This window comes from Melanerpes formicivorus, unplaced genomic scaffold (assembly GCF_026170545.1).
Source record: "Melanerpes formicivorus ecotype bairdi unplaced genomic scaffold, bMelFor1.0.p_v2 SCAF_3, whole genome shotgun sequence".
Lineage (NCBI taxonomy): Eukaryota > Metazoa > Chordata > Aves > Piciformes > Picidae > Melanerpes > Melanerpes formicivorus.
This window is the reverse complement of record NW_027142355.1, coordinates 27,452,342-27,471,988: the sequence shown is the minus strand read 5'-3', so window position 1 is coordinate 27,471,988 and position 19,647 is coordinate 27,452,342. Positions and strand designations below refer to the sequence as shown.

General features: G+C 62.5%; 1 protein-coding gene and 1 long non-coding RNA gene across 2 annotated transcripts; both read right to left on the bottom strand.

The window, feature by feature from the left end:
• Positions 1–783: 783 nt before the first annotated feature.
• Positions 784–12,345, bottom strand: RBM28 (RNA binding motif protein 28). The gene is given in 20 exon segments (XM_068169620.1): positions 784–1,096; positions 1,098–1,157; positions 1,159–1,177; positions 1,534–1,626; positions 2,591–2,850; positions 3,255–3,329; positions 3,984–4,118; positions 4,931–5,089; positions 5,208–5,272; positions 5,383–5,518; positions 7,078–7,151; positions 7,231–7,340; positions 7,461–7,542; positions 7,827–8,057; positions 9,591–9,662; positions 10,119–10,211; positions 10,502–10,577; positions 10,707–10,793; positions 10,979–11,136; positions 12,134–12,345. Coding segments are annotated over 20 exon segments (2,211 nt in total). The 5' UTR covers positions 12,312–12,345; the 3' UTR covers positions 784–1,048.
• A 3,494-nt stretch (positions 12,346–15,839) lies between these two features.
• Positions 15,840–18,399, bottom strand: LOC137457882 (uncharacterized). Its single transcript, XR_010991475.1, has 3 exons — positions 17,969–18,399; positions 17,193–17,286; positions 15,840–16,284 (listed from the first exon to the last, which is right to left on the bottom strand). It is a non-coding gene; the product is annotated as an uncharacterized lncRNA (long non-coding RNA).
• Positions 18,400–19,647: the final 1,248 nt, after the last annotated feature.

The window sequence follows — 19,647 nt, the reverse complement described above, 5'->3', positions numbered from 1 at the left end:
TGAGTCTTGATGTGGTTTATGAGGAGGCTGCTGGAGGCCTCCTGACCTGGTGTGACCCAGAGGGAGGACAGGAGGTGATGTGGGGACGTGTGGGAGGGGGGTGGTGTGCTGGAGAGGCTGAGGATGAGGAGAGGGACAGGGATGGAGACAATGGGGACAGAGAGAACAGGGAGGGGGACAGTGGGGAGGGGAAGAGGGATGAGTAGGACAGTGGGGAGGGGGACAGTGGGGAGGGGAAGAGGGATGAGAAGGACAGTGGGGAGGGGGACAGTGGGGAGGGGGACATGGGGGAGGGGAAGAGGGATGAGAAGGACAGTGGGGAGGGGGACAGTGGGGAGGGGGACAGTGATGAGAAAGACAATGGAGAGAGGGACAATGGGGACAGTAAGGACAGGGAGAGGGACACTGAGGACAGAAAGAGGGACAATGGGGAGAGGAAGAGGGATGAGAGGGACATTGGAGGAGAGTGGGACAGTGGGGAGGGGGACAATGGGGGGGGGACAATGGGGAGGGGGACAGAGGGGACAAAGCTGGGGTGGGGATCTTATCCCAAGAGCTTCCTCTCTTTTCACCCCTCCCCCAACACTGAGGGGGTTTCCCCCACCCCCCAAACACTGGCAGGCTTCCCCCTCTCCCCCATACCCTGCCAGGACCCTCCAGTCTCCCCCGGGGAGCTTAAGCCCCCAAAGATTTTGGGGGGGCGGGGAGGAGTGGGACATTTTTCATCACAAAGAGGGATTTGATTCTAATAACTTCTTTACTTTTTGACCACCAACCCCACCCCCCCCACCCCCGAAAAAAAACACCCAAACCAACAAAAGAGGGGGTTGGAGAGGGTCCTGCCCCCTCCCTCACCCCCCCAGCAACCTTCCCAAGGTAGGGGGAGGGCCAAAAATCCCTGGGACAGCAAGGGGGCACCCCCAAATCTGAAGGGGGTGGGGAGGGGGGGTGGGAAAACATCAATCTCTCCCTTGAAATTGAACCCCTCCACACAGCCCCCAGGAGGGAATCGGGGGGGGGAGGGAAGTCAGAACTTGGGGGAGGGCTCTCAGGTGTCAAACCATTTGCTTCTTTTGGGTGTGGGGGTGTCCCCCCCCCAAAATCTTCCTCTTGTACCGTTCCACCAGGTCGTTGAATCGAGCTTCAGACCCCCCCCTTGGGGCCTCCTCGGCGCCGTTTGGCCTGGCAGGGGGCAGAAACGGGGGGGAGGGGAAGGGGGGGCTTAATGAGGGGAGAAGCATTGGAAATCAACCCCCAGCACCCCTGTACCCCTAAAAAAGTCCTTTCCCCCCACCCCAATCCTTAAACTGGTTAGGGGGGGTAAAAACTGGGGTCCCTAACACCCCCCCACTACCCTCCCAGGATCAATGGGGGTAAAAATGAGGGTCCTGGGACACCTCCCCAATACAAAGTGGGGCAGAAGTGGGGGTGTCTGGACCCCCCCAATACAAAGTGGGGCAGACCTGGGGAGTCTGCCCTCTTTTGGGGTGGGAGGGCCCAAAGTGGGGAGGGGTGCCCCAGCTGTTACCTGTGGGGGGGGTCCCTGTTTGCTTCTCCTTCCTCCGTCGAGTTTTGGCCTTGGGCTGTTTCTTGGGGGGGGGCTTCAGCTGCCCCTTGTCACGTTTCCTGGGGGGGGGCAAAGGGTTAAGGGGCACCCATGGGTGCTGGGCAGGGGCTGGGGCACCCATGGATACCAAAGGTGAGGGTCCAAGGGCACCAAGAGTAGGGGTATAGGTGCCAGTTATGGGCAGAGAAGCATCCATGAGTGCCAGTGTAGGTGCCCAGATGCACCCTAGAAGCACCAGATACAGGCTCAGGAACATGCATGGGTGCCAATTACAGGCTCAGGAGCACCCATAAGTGCCAGCCACCGGCCCAGGAATACCCATGAGTGCCAGTTATGGGTCTAAGAGCACCCATGGGTGCCAGATATGGGCCCACAGGCATCCACTGGTGACAGATATGGACTCAGGAGTACCCCAGGGGTGTCATTTACTTGCCCAGGAGTACCTATGGGTGCCAGTTAGGGGCCTAAGGGCACACACAGGGGCCAGCATAGGTGCCCAGATGCCAGTTACAGACCCAGGAGCACCCATAAGTGCCAGTGCAGGTGCCCAGATGCACCCACAGGGGGCAGTTATGGGTCTAAGAGCACCCATAGGAGCCAGTTACAGGCTCAGGAGCACCCATGGGTGCCAGTGCAGGTGCCCAGATGCACCCATAGGGGGCAGTTATGGGGCTAAGAGCATCTATAGGAGCCAGTTATAGGTTCAGGAGCACCCATGGGTGCCAGTGCAGGTGCCCAGATGCACCCACAGGGGGCAGTTATGGGGCTAAGAGCATCTATAGGAGCCAGTTATAGGTTCAGGAGCACCCATGGGTGCCAGTGCAGGTGCCCAGATGCACCCACAGGGGGCAGTTATGGGCCTAAGAGCACCCATAGGAGCCAGTTACAGGCTCAGGAGCACCCATGGGTGCCAGTGCAGGTGCCCAGATGCACCCACAGGGGGCAGTTATGGGTCTAAGAGCATCCATGGGTGCCCAAGGCTGGCTGGAGGGGTACACCTGGGTGCCCCCCAGCCCTCAGTACCTGATTTTGGGTCCCCTATGCGAGGGCAGTGCCAGCACCTTGGTCCTGGGGGCTCCATCCCGGGGCTGCCCCTGCAGCTCCGTACGGAAGCCAGCCCAGGAGGCAGCCCCAGCTGGGGGCACTGGGATGGGTGGGGGGGTTTCTTGCCCCTTCTTTGCCCCCTTAAAGAGGGGGTTCTTCTTCCCCTGGGCGGGGTTGGAGTCCAGCTTCTGCTCTGGGGGCTTTGGGTCCTTCTCTGGTGGCTTCTGTTGGAGCTTCAGCTGGGAGGGGACAAGGACAAAAGGGAGATGCTGATAGAACATGGAGAACTGGGGATACTGGGAGGGGGGACAGAAGGCACACTGAGGGGACACCCAGCTCCTCTGCACCCCCAGAGGCACCCCAGAGGGGACACAGAGGACACTGGAGGTGGCACTAGGGTGACACTGAGGGGACACTCAGCTCCTCTGTATCCACTGCTACCCTAAAGGCCAGCCCAAAAGGGGACAGGGAGAGGGGGACCCAGAGGGGGACATGGAGAGGCTGACCCAGGGGAGCACCGAGAAAGGGACAGAGGGACATGGAGGGGGACACAAAGGGACACTGAGGGGAGACAGAGTGGGACACAGGGCTCCCCAGAGATGACCCAGAGCCCAGGTGACCCTGAGGTGACAATGTGCCCTACCAGGCTGCGCTGGGTTCGCTGCTCCTTCAGCTTCAGCTTCCTCCTGTCCTCCAGCGAGAACTCCACGATGGGTCTCTGGAAATGGGGGGCTGGGGAGGTCAGGATGGGCACAGGACCCCAAAAACCCCAAGGGCACTCCCCCAAAATCCCAAAGGACCACCCCCCCCCAGGAATGACATAGGAGGGGGAGAGGAGGAGGGGGGAGGACCTCAAAATCCCTAGGGCACTGTCCCCCAGGATCCCAAAACCCCAAGGGGACTGCCCCAGGGGGGACAGGACCCCAAAACCCCAAGGGAACCTCCCAGAAATGAGGGGGAGCTCCAAAAATATTGGGGGGATCCCTGAAATATTGCAGGGGGGCTTAAAAGTATTGGGAGGGACAGCCCTGAAGCATCTGGGGAGGCCATCAAATATTTGGGGAGGGGGTCCCAAAAATACTGGGGGGGGAATCCCTAAAATACTGTGGCAGGGCTTAAAGTGTTGGGGGGGGACCTTAAAGTACTTGGGGGAGGCTAAAATAGGGGGGGGGAGGGGGTTAAAATTTGGGGGGGAAGCTAAAAAGTGGAGGGGAGGCAAACCCCTTGTAGGGTTTTGGGGTGCAGGGAGGACCCCAATGAAAGGGGGTTGGGGGGAAATGGTGTAAAAATTATGAGGGGGGAGAGGGGGCAGGAATGAAAGGGGGGGGGGGAAGGGCCCCCCCAACACCCCCCTCAGTGGGGTGGGACTCACCTTTTGGGGCCCAAAAATCTGGGGGTTGTTGTTGAGGCCCCGGAGGGCAGCCAGAGCCTGTTGGTGGTCCCCGAGTTCCACGAAGGCATAGCCCAAAGACTGCCCTCTGCCTCGTTCCTCCCTCATCACCCTGCACTGCAGAGGACACTGCCTTAGGCTGGCTCAGGCTGGGAGAGCTGGCAGCTCCAGGACCACCACGGGCACACTAAGAGGATGCTGCAGGGACACTCCTCCCCCTCTAGCCCTCCCAAAAGCAACGTGAGGAGACACAAGGAAGACCCCGAGGAGAACACCCAACCCCTTACCACCCCACAACCCACTGTGGAGCCAAAGCCCAGGTAGCACCTAGGTGACACCCTGGGGACACTAAGAGGACACCCTGGGGACACTCTTCCTCCTGTAACCCTCCCAAAAGCAACGTGAGGAGACACGAGGAAGACCCCAAGGAGAACACCCACCCCCTTACCACCCCACAACCCACTGTGGAGTGGAGCCAAACCCCAGCTGACACCAAGGTGACACCCTGGGGACACTAAGAGGACACCCTGGGGACACTCTTCCTCCTGTAACCCTCCCAAAAGCAACGTGAGGAGACACGAGGAAGACCCCAAGGAGAACACCCACCCCCTTACCACCCCACAACCCACTGTGGAGTGGAGCCAAACCCCAGGTAGCACCTAGGTGACACCATGGGGACATTATAGATGACACCATGGGGACACTAAGATGACACTATGGGCACACTAAGAGGACACTTTAGGAACACCCTTCTTCCTGTAACCCTCCCAAAAGCAATGTGAGGAGACACAAGGAAGACCCCGAGGAGAACACCCACCCCCTTACCACCCCACAACCCACTGTGGAGTGGAGCCAAACCCCAGCTGACACCAAGGGGACACCTTGGTAACAGGAAGGAGACACCCTGGGGGGAGAGAGGTGACAGTCACCTCTTTGATCCATGGAGCTGGACCTCCCTGGAACAGCCTCAGGAGAAGCCTTCTGAGCTTGGAGCTGTCGACAGCTTTGGGGAGGTTGTGGACGCAGAGCCGAGTAGGGGAGACGAAGATGTTTTGATCCTTCAGCTTCTGGTGCTTCAACTCCTCGAACTGGGACAAACTGGGATTGGCTATGGAGATACTAGGGACCCCCTTGGGGTGCTTTCTGTTGCCCACAAGTCATTGGGGTGGGGGGGGTGATGCAAGGTCAGGGGACAAACCAACCCACCCGCGCTCTCTTGGCCATATCAGCCTCGCTGACTCCTTCCGCCGCCTTGGTGCCGGCACGGATCACTGCGGGGGGCAGATGAAAAATGAGGGGACACACACAAAATGGGGACCCCCTGTGACACCTCGAAGGGGTGTGAAGCCCCCCCCCGCCCCCTTTATATTTTCATACTCACAGCCCTCCCGAGCCAAGTAAAGGTTTCGGGTCCCTGGGGGCTTTCTGGGTTTGGAGCCTCGAAGCTTCTGAGCCTGGTCCCTGCTGACCGCCATATCGATGCGGAGCTGGCGACCCTCCAGCCGCAGCCCCCCCAGCTGGCACGGGGACACAAGCGGGGGGAACATCACATGGGGGTGGGGGGAAGAGCGAGGAAAAGAAAGGGAAGGGAGGGGGAAAAGAAAGGGAAGGGAGGGGGAAAAGAAAGGGAAGGGAGGGGGAAAAGAAAGGGAAGGGAGGGGGAAAAGAAAGGGAAGGGAGGGGGAAAAGAAAGGGAAGGGAGGGGGAAAAGAAAGGGAAGGGAGGGGGAAAAGAAAGGGAAGGGAGGGGGAAAAGAAAGGGAAGGGAGGGGGAAAAGAAAGGGAAGGGAGGGGGAAAAGAAAGGGAAGGGAGGGGGAAAAGAAAGGGAAGGGAGGGGGAAAAGAAAGGGAAGGGAGGGGGAAAAGAAAGGGAAGGGAGGGGGAAAAGAAAGGGAAGGGAGGGGGAAAAGAAAGGGAAGGGAGGGGGAAAAGAAAGGGAAGGGAGGGGGAAAAGAAAGGGAAGGGAGGGGGAAAAGAAAGGGAAGGGAGGGGGAAAAGAAAGGGAAGGGAGGGGGAAAAGAAAGGGAAGGGAGGGGGAAAAGAAAGGGAAGGGAGGGGGAAAAGAAAGGGAAGGGAGGGGGAAAAGAAAGGGAAGGGAGGGGGAAAAGAAAGGGAAGGGAGGGGGAAAAGAAAGGGAAGGGAGGGGGAAAAGAAAGGGAAGGGAGGGGGAAAAGAAAGGGAAGGGAGGGGGAAAAGAAAGGGAAGGGAGGGGGAAAAGAAAGGGAAGGGAGGGGGAAAAGAAAGGGAAGGGAGGGGGAAAAGAAAGGGAAGGGAGGGGGAAAAGAAAGGGAAGGGAGGGGGAAAAGAAAGGGAAGGGAGGGGGAAAAGAAAGGGAAGGGAGGGGCCAAAGAAAGGGAAAGGAGGGGGAAAAGAAAGGGAAGGGAGGGGCCAAAGAAAGGGAAAGGAGGGGGAAAAGAAAAGGAAGGGAGGGGGAAAAGAAAGGGAAAGGAGGGGCCAAAAAAATAAGGGGAGGGGCCAAAAAATAAGGGGAGGGGCCAAAAAAGGAAGGGGAGGGGCCAAAAAAGGAAGGGGAGGGGCCAAAAAGGAAGGGGAGGGGCCAAAAAAGGAAGGGGAGGGGCCAAAAAAGGAAGGGGAGGGGCCAAAAAAGGAAGGGGAGGGGCCAAAAAAGAAGGGGAGGGGCCAAAAAAGAAGGGGAGGGGCCAAAAAAGAAGGGGAGGGGCCAAAAAAGAAGGGGAGGGGCCAAAAAAAGAAGGGGAGGGGCCAAAAAAAGAAGGGGAGGGGCCAAAAAAAGAAGGGGAGGGGAGGGGATCAAAAAAGAAGGAAGAGAAGGGGTCAAAAAAGAAGGAAGATAGGGGAGAGGGTCAAAAAAGAAGGAAGATAGGGGAGAGGGTCAAAAAAGAAGGAAGAGAGGAGAGGGGAGGAAAAAAGGAAGAGAGGGGAAGAAAAAAGAAGGAGAGGGGAGGGGAAGAAAAAAGAAGGAGAGAGGAGGGGAAGAAAAAAGAAGGAGAGGGGAGAGGAAGAAAACAGAAGGAGAGGGAAGGGGGGAAGAGTGGGAGGAAAGAGAGGGGGAGGAGGGGATCCCCAATTTTTTGTGCCACCATCCCCACCCCCCTGACCTCACTCTCTTCCTGAGCAGCTTGGAGACATTTCTGGGCAGCTTCTTGTGTCTTAAATTGAACGAATGCACAGCCTGGGGGGAGTGAGCAACATGGGGTTCAGTTCATGTTGGGGGAGGGGAAGGGGTCTCAAGGACAAAACATTACACTGACCTTTGGATTGCTCAGTGTCGGGGTGCAGCACGACTCGGACGTACTGGAGCTCCCCAAACTGCTCCAACAGCTCCCCCAGGTCTTCCTCTTCAGTGTCAAATGAGAGATTGCTGGGGAAGATGGGGGGGGCAGGTCCCCCAAAACAGTTAAGGGTTGGGGTTCATCATGCAGCCCCTCCCCACTCCCAGCAGTTCATCCCAGCCCAGGGCAGGGGCTGGCTGCCAGCTCACCGGACAAAGACGGTCCTGCCCTCGGAGACATCAGAGGCGGAGGAAGGACGTTTCGGGGGTGGTTTTTTAGGGGTGACCCCCCCTGGAAAAAAATGGGGGATGGTAAAGTGAACCCCCCACCCAGATCTCAAAGAGCACCCCTCCCAGATCCCCAAAGAGCCCCCAAAATAAGCCCCGCTCCCCCCAGCCAGAACCCAAAAGGAGCACCCCCATGAAAGCTCCCCCCCAGATTCCAAGGAGCACCCCCCCGAGAGGCCCCCACAGGCCCCTAAAAATTCCACCCCCAGACACAAAACCAGCCCACCCCAGGCCTCAAAAAGAGCTCCCCCCAGAGCCCCCCTTGACCCTGCAAGGGCAGAACAAAACCTTTTCCTCCTTCCTCTTCATCTTCCTCTTCATCATCATCTTCATCTTCCTCTTCGTCATCTTCTTCACTTTCATCTTCATCTTCGTCATCTTCTCTGTCTTCCTCCTCACTGCTTCCTTCCTCATCCACTTCCATCTCCTCTCCCTCCTCCTCCTCTTCCTGTTCCTCTTCCACCTTCTCTTCTACCCCTTTTTCTTCTTCTTTCCCTTCATTTTCTTCCTCTTCGCTCCCTGTGGGCACAAATTAAAGGGTGAGGGAGCCGGGCACCCGGCTTACAGCGGGAGAGGGAGCCGGGCGTCCAGCTTACGCCAGGGGAGGGAGCCGGGCACCCAGCTTATGCCAGGAGAGGGAGACGGGCACCCGGCTTACAGCGGGGGAGGGAGCCGGGCACCCAGTTTACAGTGGGGGAGGGAGCCGGGCACCCAGTTTACAGTGGGGGAGGGAACCGGGCGCCCAGCTTATACTGGGGGAGGGAGCCGGGCGCCTGGATTAAAGCAGGAGAGGGAGCCGGGCGCCCAGCTTATACTGGGGGAGGGAGCCGGGCGCCTGGATTAAAGCAGGAGAGGGAGCCGGGCGCCCAGCTTATACTGGGGGAGGGAGCCGGGCGCCTGGATTAAAGCAGGAGAGGGAGCCGGGCGCCCAGCTTACAGTGGGTGAGGGAGCCAGGCACCCGGCTTATACCGGGGAAGGGAGCTGGGTGCCTGGATTAAAGTGGGAGAGGGAGCCGGGCGCCTGGCTTACAGCGGGGGAGGGAGCCGGGCACCCGGCTTACAGTGGGGGAGGGAGCCGGGCACCAGGCTTACAGTGGGGGAGGGAGCCGGGCACCCGGCTTACAGTGGGGGAGGGAGCCGGGCACCAGGCTTACAGTGGGGGAGGGAGCCGGGCACCCGGCTTACAGTGGGGGAGGGAGCCGGGCACCAGGCTTACAGTGGGGGAGGGAGCCGGGCACCCGGCTTACAGTGGGGGAGGGAGCCGGGCACCCGGCTTACAGTGGGGGAGGGAGCCGGGCACCAGGCTTGCAGTGGGGGAGGGAGCCGGGCACCAGGCTTACAGTGGGGGGAGGGAGCCGGGCACCCGGCTTACAGTGGGGGAGGGAGCCGGGCACCAGGCTTACAGTGGGGGAGGGAGCCGGGGCACCAGGCTTACAGTGGGGGAGGGAGCCGGGCACCCGGCTTACAGTGGGGGAGGGAGCCGGGCACCAGGCTTACAGTGGGGGAGGGAGCCGGGCACCCGGCTTACAGTGGGGGAGGGAGCCGGGCACCAGGCTTGCAGTGGGGGAGGGAGCCGGGCACCAGGCTTGCAGTGGGGGAGGGAGCCGGGTGCCTGGATTAAAGTGGGAGAGGGAGCTGGGCACCCAGTTTACGCCGGGAGAGGGAGCCAGGCGTCCAGGTTACGCCAGGGGAGGGAGCCGGGCGTCCAGGTTACGCCAGGGGAGGGAGCCGGGCACCCGGCTTACGCCGGGAGAGGGAGCCGGGCGCCCGGCTTATACCGGGAGAGGGAGCTGGGCGCCTGGCTTACGCCGGGGGAGGGAGCCGGGCGCCTGGATTAAAGCGGGAGAGGGAGCCGGGCGCCCAGCTTACGCCGGGAGAGGGAGCCAGGCGCCCAGCTTACGCCGGGGAGAGGGAGCCGGGCGCCCAGCTTACGCCGGGAGAGGGAGCCAGGCGCCCAGCTTACGCCGGGAGAGGGAGCCGGGCGCCCAGCTTACGCCGGGAGAGGGAGCCGGGCGCCCAGCGTACGCCGGGGGAGGGAGCCGGGCGCCTCACCCTTATGCTGGTTTCCCTGTGTTGCTCTGTACTTGTCCTTGGCCACTGCCCAGTCCACAGCAACTGGACGACCTGGTTGGGGGATACACACAGTAAAACTGGGGGGCACACCTTAAGGGAACCCCCAGACTTTAAGGGACCTCCCCACTTCCACTCCAAACTGGGAAGAGAGTGGGGAAACTGGGAGGGGAGGCAGCCCCAAAGAGCCCCTCCAGGGTAAAAAGAGGGGAGAAAAGGTAGGGAAATGGGGAGGGGGGCAGCCCCAAAGGGCTCCCCCAGGGGGGAAAGGAGGGGGCAGCCCCAAAAGCCCCCCTCCAGAAGAAAACAGGGGGTGAAATGGGGGGAGGGAGCCCTAAAGAGCACCCCCCTAGGGTAAGAACAGGGAAGAAGAGATGGGGAAATGGGGAGTGGTGGGAGGGGGTAAAAAAGAAAAATGGACAGGGAAGGGAAAGGCAAAGGGATAAAAAAGGGGAAAGGGAGCACCCCAGAAAGCACCCCCCAGGTGAAAAATGAATGGAGGGGACAAACCTTTAACCTCTTTCATGTTGACCCCTCTTAGAGCTTTGGCTGCTTCCAGAATGGTTCTGAGCTGGACAAAGGCAAATCCCTTCAGCTTCCCATCTGTGTGTGTGTTGGGGGGGGGCACAATTTAATCATTACCCCCCAAAAAAAGACCCCCCCTAACCTCAAAGAGCTGCCCTGAGCCCATACAGAAGTCCCTCAGACCCCTCAAAGTGCCCCTGCAGACCCCAAAGAAGCACCCCCAGACCCAAAGGGAGACTCCCCACACACACCCAAAGAGCCTTCTCAAGCCCTAAAGAGCGCCCCCAGAGCCCAAAGAGTCCTCACAGTGCCCTACAAAGCCCCCCCCAAGCCCCCAAATGAGGCGGGGGGGGAGGGAGGGGTCCCACCTGCTTTTTTGGGGATGTTCACCTCCAGCACGGTACCAAAAGGGGAGAAAACTTTCTTTAGGTCCTCCTCTGAGCACTGTGGGGAGACACAATAAGGAGGGGGGGGGGGGTGTCAGTAAAGGTGACAGTGACCGCCCCCCTGGGGTGGGGGTCCCCTTTTGCCCCCCTCCAGGGTGACAAAGCAGAGCAGCCTCCCCCCCGGTACCTTGAAGCTGAGGTTGCGGATGATGAGCCGAGCTTTTTTGGGGGGGCCTTTGGCCTTTTTGGGTCTGGGAGGGGGCACAGGGGGTGGCTTTGGAGTCACCTGCAGGGGGGACAAGAAGGTCTTGGAACAGCAGGGATTGGGGACCACAGGCAGCGGGGTGGGGGGGACGGACAACAAGAGCCAGCACCAAGGCGCTGAAGGAAGGGGGAAGGAGGGAAACAATTCCACACTGCCCCCCCCCCGCTCCCCAATTTACCTTTTCCCTCTTTGGCTCCCCCCAGAGATTTTTTGGGGCCCTTCTGGGGTCGCTGCCGTGCCAGTGTCACCCCGAGGCGGTGGCCCCCAAAGGTGATGGCTTCCTTCAGAGCCCGTTGGGTGTCCTCAGCCAAGGAGAAGGTGACATAGCCAAAGCCACGGCAGGTTTTGGTGCCTGGGGGCAGACACACACACACACAATGAGGCCCTGGAGCGCTGCCCCCACCCCAACATGTCCCCTCCCAGCTTTCAGGGTCACTATCCCCACGGCTGGTCCCCAGAAGCTCCCCTTGGCCCCACCACAACACACTGGTGCCTCCCCCAAGTCCCTTCACAGCCTCTCCACCCCAGCTTGATTCCCCCACCTCAAATCCCAGCCCTCTATGTACCTGCCCCCCTCCCCCCCAGTGATCCCAGCCCCCCACCCCAAGTCCTGTCACAGCCTCTCCCAGGCCCTGGCTCTAAGCCTGCCTGCAGACCCTGGTCCAGGCCCCCACAGATCCCCTCAGCATCACCCCACTCCCCCACAAAACCTTGGTCCCTGCTCCCCCCCCAGACCCTGACCAAGTTTTCAGCACCTGTCCCTCCCTCCCAGGCCCCCTCAGATCCCACCCCAGACCCCCGTCCCAGAACCCCCAGTCCCCATTCCCAGACTCCAGGCCCCCTCAGACCCACACTGCTCAGTCCCAAAGCCCTTCAACATCCCTAGACTGCTTCACTCCACCCCCCCAGCCCCAGACCCGTTCAGCACCCCCACACCCCTCCTAGAGCCCTTCAGCCCACTCCCAGACCCCAGTCCCAGCCTCCTCCAAGTCTCCTCAGTCTCCCAGACCCCAGTCCCAGAGCCCCTCAACACCCCCAGCCTCTCCATGTCCACTCAGCATCCCCAAATCTCTTCAGCCACCCCCTGACGCTTTCCAAGGACTCAGACCCCGGCCCCAGACCCTCTGCAACCCCCTTCGGGCCCCCCCATATCCCTGCCACGAAGCCCCCCGGCACTCTCAGACCTCCATCTCGGGCCCCCTTAGCCCCACGCCAGACCCCCGCACTCCAGTCTCAGAGCCCTTCAATCTCCCCCAGACGCCGGTTCCTGCCCCCCTCAAGCCCTCCCAGATCCTGCCCCCAAGCCCCGCACACCCTTCCAGCCTCCCCCCCGGCGCCCGGGCTCGGACCCTTCTCGGTGACCACAAAGCAGCGGCGAAGGGGCCCGAAGCGCCCGAAGAGATCCTCGAGGTCTGCAGCGGTGGCCGAGGCCGGTAACCCTCGCACCATCACCGTACGGCCCGGGACAGAGCCCGCCACGGGCCCGGCACCGGGACTGCACCCACGGCCACTCCCGGCCGCCGCCATCTTGGGCACGCGCCGCGCGGGGGCTGCCGGGAAGGGAGAGGAGATGCGCGGCAGGAGAGAGGACAGTGAGGGAGAGAGAGAGAAGCCATGCAGGGCGGTGGAGGGGAGAGCGGCGCCTAGCGGCCTGGAGGAGAATCGCAAGGTTTTGGCGCGGGGAGAGCTGCTGGAACGCGAAAAGCGGCGCCTGGGAGGACGGAAAGACGGCAGGCAAGGAGCGGGAGAGCGGCACCTAGCGGCTAGCGGGCGAATTGCAGAGCTGGGGGCGGGGAGCCGGTTTAGAATGGGAGGGGAGAACGGGGGGGAATGGGAGACTCAGTTTAGGGGTCAGGGGGAACTGAGGACAGGTTGGGGGGGGGCGTCACAGTTCAGGGACAGGGGAGGGTTGGAAGTCCCAGTTTAGGGGTGTGAGGTGACAAAGGGGCGATATGGGAGTGCCGGTTTAAGGATGGGGGAAAGGTGGGGGAGGTTCTCAGTTCAGAGTGGGAGGGGGGAACTGGGTGGGCTTGACGGTCCCAGGTGAGGTGCGGGGGGGTTTGGGCGGAGCCCCAGTTCGAGGGTGGAAGGGGTTGGGGGTCCCAGTTTAGGGGTAGGGGGGGACTGGGGGGTCCCAGTTCAGGGGTAGGGGGGATGGGGTGTCTCCCAGTTGTGATTTTGGGGGTTCCATTTGGGAGGGGGGGGTCACACTCACACCCTTCACATGTGGCACTTTATTGGGTAAACTGGGAGAACTGGGATGGGGGGGCAGTCCCAAATGCCTCCCAGTACGGGGGGGGGCGGGGCTTGGAATAAAAGGGGGGGAGGGTGTCCCATTGGCCATGGTGGGGGGAACTGGGAGGTACTGGGGAGGGGGCTCAGGGATCTTAGGGGGGGTCTCAAGGACTTGGGGGGTGGGGCCATTGGGGGCCCTGGGGACACTGGGGGGTACCCAGGTTGTCACCAGCACTTGGTAGAGAGTCTCAGGGACCCCCAGGGACCAGATGGGGGTCTTGGGGACATTGAGGAGGGGTCCCAGGTTGTCACCAGCACTTGAAGGTCTTGAGGACCCTGGGGGAGGGGGGGCGTGTCCCAGGTTGTCACCAGCATTTGAGGGGATCTCGGGGATTTGGTCTGGGGGGGCAAGGGGAAGTCATTTGGGGTCTTGGGGACCGGGGGGAGGGGGGATCCAGTTTGTGCCCTCCCGGTGCCACCCAGCACCCTACAAGTCAATGGTGTCATCAGGGTCACTGGGAGGCATGGGATTGGCACCAGTACGGCCACTGGTACTGGCACCAGTACCCTGATGTCCTCCCCCCGTCCCCAGGGACCCCCCAGCACAGGAGGTGGCAGAATGAGGGGTTGGGGGTTGGGGAGGGGGCGCGGTGCCAGGCAGTGAGGTGCCACTTGTGCCCGTTGTGGCAGGACCCCTTGTACCAGTTGTGCCAAGCTCTGGGGTGCCAGTTGTGCCAGGAGCCTTCATGCCCGTTGCACCAGGCACTGGTGTCGTAGTTGTGCCAGGACCTTGTGTGCCACTTGTGCCAGGACCTCGTGTACCAGTCATGCCAGGTGCTGGGGTGCCACTTGTGCCAGCGCCTTGTGTGCCTGTTGTGCCAGGCTCTGGGGTGCCAGCTGTAGCAGGACCCCCTGCACCAGCGGTGCCAGGACCCTGTGTGCCAGTTGTGCCAGGCTCTGGTGTCGTAGTTGTGCCAAGATTCGGTGCCATTCTCGTGCCAGGACCTTTTGTATGAGTTGTGGCAGGAGCTTGTGTGCCACTGCTGCCAAGATTTGGTGCTGGGGTTGTGCCAGGACCTTGTGTGCCAGTTGTGCCAAGTTTAGGTTCTGTAGTTGTGCCAGGACCTTTTGTGCCAGGCCCTGGCAGTGTGGTGGTCTTGCCAGGACCTGATGTAGTGGTTGAGCCAAGATCCCCTTTGCCAGTTGCCCCAGAACCTCGTGTGCCAGCTGTGCCAAGCCCTGCCCTGATGGGCACCGCTGTGCCAGTTGTGTCAGGCTCCACACTGCTGGTGGTGCCAGGCCTTGGTGTAGTGGTTGTGCCTGGCTCTCCTGTGCCAGTTGTGCCAAGCCCTGGTAAACTCGCTGTGCCAAGGCTTGGAGTTGTGGCTGTGCCAGTTGCAGCTGTGCCACTCTCAGCTGTGCCAATCTCAGTCGTGCCACTTGCACCAGTCCCGGTTGTGCCAGTGCCAGTAGTGCCAGTTGCACCCATCCCCGCTGTGCCAGCCGTGCCGTTCCCACTTGTGCCACTTGTGCCAGCTGTGCCAATCCTACTTATGCCCATCCCAGCTGCCCCAGCCGTCCCCATGGCAGTCCCACCGGTCGTGCCCATCCCCGGCAATCCCGTTCTGCCCATGCCGCCCATGCCGGTCCCGGTGCCAAGGCTCCCAACCACGCCCCCGTCGCCCATCCCTGGCACCCCGATGACGCTGATGCCCACCCCGGTGCCATTCCCGGCCCCATTGCTGGTCCTGGCTCCGGTTCCGGTGCCAGTCCCGGTGCCAACGCAGATGCCGGGCTTGGCACCCAGCGCCTCGTCGATGCTCCGCCGCAGGTCGATGGGCGACGGTGGGCGGTACCCGAGGGTTGGGTCCCCTTCGGTGACGTCTGGGGGGGGGTGTGCCCAAAAAGATGCCCCCGTTTCAGCGCCCCCCCCCGTTTACGGGTTCGGGGAGAGGGGTGCCAGGGGCTGGGGGGGGGTGTTTTGGGGAGGGGGAGGTTTCTTATGCCAAGGTCGCGCCACCAACGCCAGGGGTAAGCCCATCGCCACCTCTGCCAGGCGACAGCTCAGCTGCAGCCCCCACCACAGCCAAAGGGTCTCGGGGGGGGTCCTGGCGGTGGGGGTGGGGGTAGGGGGCGAGGGGGCCCCCCCAGCCCAAGCCCTGCAACACCCCCAAGATCTGCAGCCCAGCGCTCAGTGTCGCCCCCACCAGTGCCACCCCCAGCGCCACCCTCTGGGTACCACTCAGCGACCCCCCCTCAGCTTGGGGACATTTCGGTGACCCTCCCTTGGGACTCTCAAGCGACCCCCCCTCGCCCTGGGGTCCCCCAAGGGACCCCCTTTTTACCCTTGGCACCCTCGAACGACCCCTCTTTGGCACCTCCGCTTGCCCCCCCCTTTCTCCTTGGCACCCCCAGTTGCCCCCCCCCTCAGATTTAGGACCCCCCGAGTGACCCCCCCTCATTATTTTGACCTCCAGTCGCCCCCCCCTTCCCTTGGGGTCCCCCAATTTCCCCTCCACCACCATTGCCCCCCCCCGGTTTCCCCCCCTTTCCCCTTCCCCTTTCCCCTCCCCATTCCACCCCCCATCCTCTCGGACCCCCCCCGTTTCCCTCCCCTCCTTTTTCCCCCCGCCCCTCTCCTCCCCCTTTTTGCTCCTGCCCCCCCTTTTCCCCGCAGCTCCTCAGCGCCCCCACCAGCACCCCCACGACCAACAGCACGAAAAACCCCGCGGGGCACCAGCAACAGGAGGGGGAACTTCTCCACCCCGCCCCCCCCCCCCAAATCACCACCCCGACGGCCCCCCCCAGGTGTAACACCATCAAAACCAGCAGCAAGGGACTGGGGTAACTGGGGGGAGGGGTCAGAGCGATCACCAGCCCCCACCCCAAGCAGGGAAAGGGCAGCTCGAAGAGGAGGTGAGCGAGGGGGGGGGGACAAATTTTGGTCTAAAAACAGAGGGGGGGCGGCTCGGGAGACCCCCGCCACCATCAGGAGCCCCCCCAGGAAGCGGCGCTGGTGACTGCCCAGCACAACCAGCAAGCCCAGCAAGGCCATCAGGGCGAAGAGGGAAGCCACCCCGTACACCTGAGCCGCCCAGACCGGCCCCCACACCGCGGGGGGGGGGCAGGAAGTGGGGGGGGCCACCAGTAAAAAAAAAAAAGGAGGGGGGTTGTGGAAGGGGGTGGGGGGTTCCAGCCTCCCCCCCTGCCCCCCCCGAGGGGCAGCTGGAGCTAGGGGGGCAGGAGGAGGAGGCTGAGGGGAGAGCTGGGGGGGGGGGGGGGGGGGGGAAGGGAGGGGAGGAGAAAAAGGGAGGAGGAGGTTAGGATGGGGGGGGTGACCCCCACCTGCACCCCAGAACCCCTCCCGTATCAAAACCAGTAGCTCCCAGTGCCCCCCACTCACCCTACTGTAACCCCCCAGTCACAACCAGTAACTCCCAGTGCCCCCCAAACACCCTCCATGTGCCCCCCCAAACACCCTCCATGTGCCCCCCCAAACACCCTCCATGTGCCCCCCAATCAAAACCAGTAACTCCCAGTGCCCCCCAAACACCCTCCATGTGCCCCCCCAGTCACAACCAGTAGCTCCCAGTGCCCCCCCAAACACCCTCCATGTGCCCCCCCAGTCACAACCAGTAGCTCCCAGTGCCCCCCCAAACACCCTCCATGTGCCCCCCCCAGTCACAACCAGTAGCTCCCAGTGCCCCCCCAAACACCCTCCATGTGCCCCCCCAGTCACAACCAGTAGCTCCCAGTGCCCCCCCAAACACCCTCCATGTGCCCCCCCCAGTCACAACCAGTAGCTCCCAGTGCCCCCCCAAACACCCTCCATGTGCCCCCCCAGTCACAACCAGTAGCTCCCAGTGCCCCCCCCAAACACCCTCCATGTGCCCCCCCCAGTCACAACCAGTAACTCCCAGTGCCCCCCAAACACCCTCCATGTGCCCCCCCAGTCACAACCAGTAACTCCCAGTGCCCCCCCAAACACCCTCCATGTGCCCCCCCAGTCACAACCAGTAGTTCCCAGTGCCCCCCCAGGACGTCTGTGCCCCCCTATTCCCCCCCTCAAATTCACCATTTCCTCCCCCCCCCCGTTCCCCCTTCCCTCCCCCCAGCCCCCCCCCCCCCCATCCTTCCCCCCCCGAGTCTCTCCCTTTCTCCTCCCCGTAGCACCTTGCTCAGCTCCGCTTCCTCCCTCCTCTTCCTCTTGGGACCCATTTTGGGGGGAGGGCCCGTTTGGGGGGGGGCCTCGTCGGGATCAGAAACCCTGGCGGGGGGGGGAGGAGGGTCCCTTAAAATGGGTCCCGAAGCCCCCCCAGTTTCTTTCTGAGCGGGGGTGTGTGTGTGCCCAACTCCCCCCAACCCCCCTCCACCCCTTAGCTTTATGCGGGGGAGTCCCCTTAAAATGAGCCCCCCCCGGCCCCTCCACACACCCCCCAACCTCTCCCCCCAGGGTTATTTTTTTGGGGGGGGAATCCCTTCACCCAGACACCCCCTCCCAATATTTATTTTAGGGGGGTCCACTCCTCCCCAATCCATCCCAACCCTCCCCCAGACCCCTCCCGAACTGCTCCCCCCCCCCCCCGCTTTTTATTGGAAGGGGTCCCTAAAAATAAAAAGGGGGAGGGGGGAGGGAGCCCAATTCCCAAGGGTCTCTTAACCCTCCTCCTCCCCGACACTCCCTCCCAGATTTTGTTCTTTAGGGGGGGGGGGCACCCCCGCCTCCAACCCCTCCCCCCCCCCTTCCAACCCCTCCCTAAGCCCTCCCCCCGTTTTTATTAAGGGGTCCCTTAAAATAGGGGAGGAAACCACCCCCCCCTTTTTTTGGGGAGGAGGGGGCAAAGGGTGTCTCTTAAAAGGGAACCCTCAGAGGGGGTTAGTTATTGTGGGCCCCCCACCCCAACCCCAATTTCTCTTTGGGGGGGGGGCGAGGGGGGAGGGTCACTCACCAACCAGTTCAGCCATACTGGGAATGATGGAAATGCGAGGGGGGGGGTCCGGGGGAAGGGTCCCGAAAAGGACTGGTGGGGTGTGGGGGGGGCGGCGATAGCGACCCCCCCCCGGTCCACCCCCGCTGTCAGATCGATGGCGATGGCCACCTCCAGCTCTTTGTCCCCGGGTGGGGGGGGGGGACACCGAGGAAGGGGCCGCGATCATTTGGGGGGGGTGGGGGCGGCCCACGATTTAAAGCCCCCCCCCCCGCCTTCCGACCCCTTTAATTTTTCCGGGGGGGGCCCCAGAAGCTGCTTCTTCAGCAAAACCTGACCCCGGTTCGAACTGGGGGGGGGGCACAGGGGTGGGGGGAAGGCTTTTCGTGGGGGGAGATCCAACTGTGGGGGGACCTCGGGGGGGACCTCGCATTTTTAGCTTAAAATTAAGGCCGAGGTTGAGGGAGAGGACCGGGGGGGGTTCGCTGTGAGGGTGGGGGGAGGTCGGTTTTGTCCCCGGGGGGGGTCGTTTTGGGGGGTGGGGGCATCGTTTTGGGGCTGGGGGAGGTCCTTCGGAGGCTGGGGGGGCTCATTTTGAGCCTGGGAGGGGCCGTTTGGGGGCTGGGGGTGGTTATTTAGGGGCCGGGGGGGGCGATGGGGGGCAGAGGTGGCGGGGGGGGACAAGCAGAGCAGGGTCAGTGATAGAAGCAGGACCCCCCTTGGTCCTTTGGGGGCCATTGGGGACATCAGCGGGGAGGTGGCACCGGTCGGAGCTGCCTGGGGGGGAGGGGGGGGGGAGGAAGGGGACAGAAAAAAAGAGGTGAGGTTGGTACCGGGGGGGGTTGTGTGTGTGTGTGTGTGTCCCCCCCACGCGGTGCCAGGTCCCTCTAATCCATGTGACAAGCGGTGTCACCTCGGTGTCACCTCACCGCGGTGAGGAACCGATACGATGTGACACAGTGGGGGGGTGGGGGGCACGGTGAGGTGGGGGGAGGGCACACGGGGACCTGGCACACAGGGACCTGGCACACCACACCCGTCGCTGGCACTAACTGCCCCCCACCCACGACTCTGGTACCCAGGGACCCCGTTTGGCACCCAGGAACTCCCCCTGGCACCCAGCGACACTCTCCCCGGTACCCAAGGACCCCCTTTGCGGCCCAGTGACACCCCCCCACGAGCTCAAGGACCCCCAAGGGACCCCCTTTGCCACCCAGCGACACCCCCCCCCCTCCTCAAGAACTCAAGGAGCCCCCGCAGTGACCTCCCCCAGCACCTAGGGACACCCTTTAGTACCGCCCCCGGCACCCAGGGACCCTCCCCACCCCCATCGGCACCCAGTGACACACCCAGAGATTCCCCCCCCCCCCGGCACCCAAAGGACCCCCAAGGGAGCCCCTTTGGCACCCAGGGACAGCCCCCTGGCACCCAGGGACCCTGCCCACCCCATCGACACCCAGAGGCACCCCCAGACACCCAGAGACGCCCCCCTCGGCACCCAAACGGACCCTGCTTTGACACCCAGAGACCCCCCCCCTCGGCACTCAAACGGACCCCCCTTTTTACACCCAGAGACACCCCCCTTGGCACCAAAAGGGACCCCCGTTTTACACCCAGTGACGCCCCCCTGGCACCCAGTGACACCCCCAGGCACCCAGAGGTACCCCCTGGCACCCACAGCCCCCCCCCTCCTTGGCATC